This window comes from Octodon degus, unplaced genomic scaffold (assembly GCF_000260255.1).
Source record: "Octodon degus isolate 3935 unplaced genomic scaffold, OctDeg1.0 scaffold00374, whole genome shotgun sequence".
NCBI classification, from domain to species: Eukaryota; Metazoa; Chordata; class Mammalia; order Rodentia; family Octodontidae; genus Octodon; species Octodon degus.
Window position 1 is genome coordinate 570,820 of NW_004524950.1, and position 3,103 is coordinate 573,922.

The 3,103-nt window shown below is 39.2% G+C and overlaps 1 protein-coding gene across 1 annotated transcript in view; it reads right to left on the bottom strand.

The window, feature by feature from the left end:
* Window positions 1-3,103, bottom strand: part of LOC101564457 (transcriptional protein SWT1) — a 98,949-nt gene that overhangs the window by 87,057 nt on the left and 8,789 nt on the right. The window contains 1 exon segment of the mRNA XM_023708485.1: window positions 1,523-1,599. Within this exon segment, the coding sequence (XP_023564253.1) occupies window positions 1,523-1,599 (77 nt within the window).

Genomic DNA, 3,103 nt, shown 5'->3' on the forward strand with positions numbered 1-3,103 from the left:
GGGCTGAGCTGGCCACACACACACACACACACACACACACACACACACACAAAATAAAAAATAATAATAATAAAAAAAAGATTATAGGATGGGGCATAGCTCAGTGGTAGAGCATGTGCTCAGCATTCACAAGGTCTTGAGTTCAATCCCTTGCCAACATTAGAAAACAAGACCAATATAAAAACAACAACCTGCAAAAACAATTATAATCATGTCATAACATTTCAGTGGAAGACTGCATGTGTGATGTTAGCCAATAAGTTTATAATCAAACTGGAACAATGCACAGCTGAGAAAAAAAACAAAAGACAATGAAACTGCAGGCAAATAAAACAAACTTCCAAAAAAATATTCACTGAAGGATTTAGCACAGGCTTTTACAGATTTCAACAAGCTCCTCAAAATTTTTATATCACAATAACAACACAAATATTAAAACTAGAGAAGGGTATTCAGAGTATATTATCTACTTATAAACAAATCTATAAAGAAGAAACCAACCAAATGATCATAGATACATTTCTGAAAAGTGACAGTTTTCAAACAAAAGCCTCAGAAGCTGGGGATATAGCTCAGTGGTGCAGTGTATGCCTATTGTGTGTGAAGCCTTGAGTTTAACACTCAAAAACCCTCCCCAAAAAGCCTCATGCAGGTATCCCAGACATCTCCGTTCATGCTATTGCCCCTGAAGACCTTCTGAGTGCAACAAGATGTCAATGCAGAGGACAAGATATTGATGATTGTGGCCCTGTTTAGGATTAGGCTAGCATGTATGTTTGTATATGGGTGTACGTGTGTCCATCTAGGTTTTCAATGAAAGTTAAGAATAAATAATAATTTTTAACTAAGTGACTCAGAGGGCAGTCAGCGTCCTCACTTTGTAAACATCCTGAGCACCCTAGGGTGGAGAAGAGCCTGCAGGCAATATAGAGAAGAGAACTGAAACTTATTCTCCCCTACTGTGCTCATTTTGAGTGCCTTTGGCTACCAGGAACTAATGCTCCTCTGCCACACCCCCTGCCTTGAACCCAGCTGACTGTGGACTGAAACCTCCAAAAACTGTGAACTAAATAAACCTTTTCTTCCTTAATTTTGGACATCGGGCATTTTGTCTCAGCAAAGAGAAAGACACTGTATATGTGAGAAGACTGAAAAATAGTAAGTTTATATACATGTTGTCTATCTCACATGGTAGGGTCTACCACCACAAGAAATAAAAAGAATCTAGTAAATATTTTTTGGTAAGAAAAAAGAATAAAATAAAGAAAGCACTAAATTGAAAAAAGAATAAAACAAACATTTATTTTTTTTTAAATTAGCCATCAAAAGTAAAAAACTAGACAAAATATGGAGGGAAATTTTATATTATATACCCTCTAACTCAGAAGACTGAAGCAGAAGGATTGCTACAGGCAGAGTTGGAGGCCACCTTGGCCAACCTGACAAGAATTCAACTCTTAAAAAAAAAAAAAGACTTTAGTATAAATAATTTTTAGTTAGCTATAACATATAAGTCACTCACCAGTTTTCTCTTCACTGATGAAACTGATCTTATAGAGTAAGCAGAATCTGATGAGGCTTTTTTCTCATTTTTGTCCTAAAAATGCCATGTAGAATAAAAAAGAAAGGACAATAAAAGTACAAAATAAACCATAGTATGATAGACTATTATTTCATCATTATAAATTAACATTCACATTCCATCCAGAGAACAACATTTTACAAGACATAAATCTGATTAAAACAACAACAAAAACAGAGTGAACTAGAAGAAATACTTACCTAGAATAAAAAGCCCTAGGTGCCCATCAACTAGAAATGGAATAGATAGAAATGTAATGTAGCAGACCAGTTAATAAGATTTGATGGGGTGTGTTGCAGCATTGCCATGGTGGGATTAGGCCCTCTATACAGCAAAACCATACATCCTTTTATTTTTCTATAGATCTTAAACTAAGTTTAACTAAGGACAAACTTGTTTGAAGTACCTACCTTACTAGACATACTAGACAGTAGGCAAAAGTTAATTTAAAAGAAAATAATAGGGCTGGCCAAATAGCTCAGCAGATTAAAGTGCCTGCAAGCAGGCACAGGGGCCGGGGTTCAATCCATGGGTCTGCCCGGCCGTACCTGCCACCCCACCCCCCACCCCAGGGCGCGCTGGGACAGCAATTGAGACTGGGCTTAGTGACATGCACCTGTAATCCCAGCTCCTGGAAGGCTGTACACAGGCTGATCACTAGGAATCCAATCTAGTAGTGAGTCCCTGAACACCTTGTAAACCCTTCCCTAAAACTACAAAAAAAAGAAAGAAAGAAAGAAAAAGACTATCAAGAACAAGGAGTTATAGCTCAGCAGAATAAGCACCTGGTTGTGCAAGCACAGGGACCAGGGTTCAGTCCCATTCTGCATGCCACAACAGCCCCACCCCCAGGGCACCCTAAATGGAGAAGAGTCCTGGCGTGGTGGCACACGTCTATAATCCCAGGACTGGGGAGGCTGAAGACAGGAGGCTCACTATGAGTCTGACCTCTGTAGTGAGACCCTATACCAAATACATAAGAAAAAGAAAAAATAAGAATAAAAAAGAACAAGGTGTCATCAGTTATGACAAATACTGTTGATAAATTAAGTCATAAGAGATGTTATAATCGACCAATAGGCTTAGCAACATGGAAAACTTTATTGACCTTAATGAGAACATAACTAGGGGAATAATGACAAGAAAAGGTCTGATTAGAGCAGGCTTAAGAGGGAATGGGAGGGATTAGCAAACAGTATGGTATGAATAGGAGAGGGGGACAAAAATTAAGGAAACAAAGCCAGCTACATAGCTAACTAGTCTAAGTGCCTGCTTGGCAAGCACAAGGTCCTAGGTTTGAACGCTGGCACCACATGCTGCATGGACCCCACCCCAGGCACACTGAATCAGACACCAAGACCGGGTGTGGTAGCGCACGCCTGTAATCCCAGGGCTGGGGAGGCTGAAAACGGGGATCACTATGAGTCTGAGCTGCATGGCAAGACCCTGTACCAAATAAATTTTTTTTAAAAAATTAGTTAAGGAAGCAAAATTACTGTTTGCCCATGCCTCAGCATCACT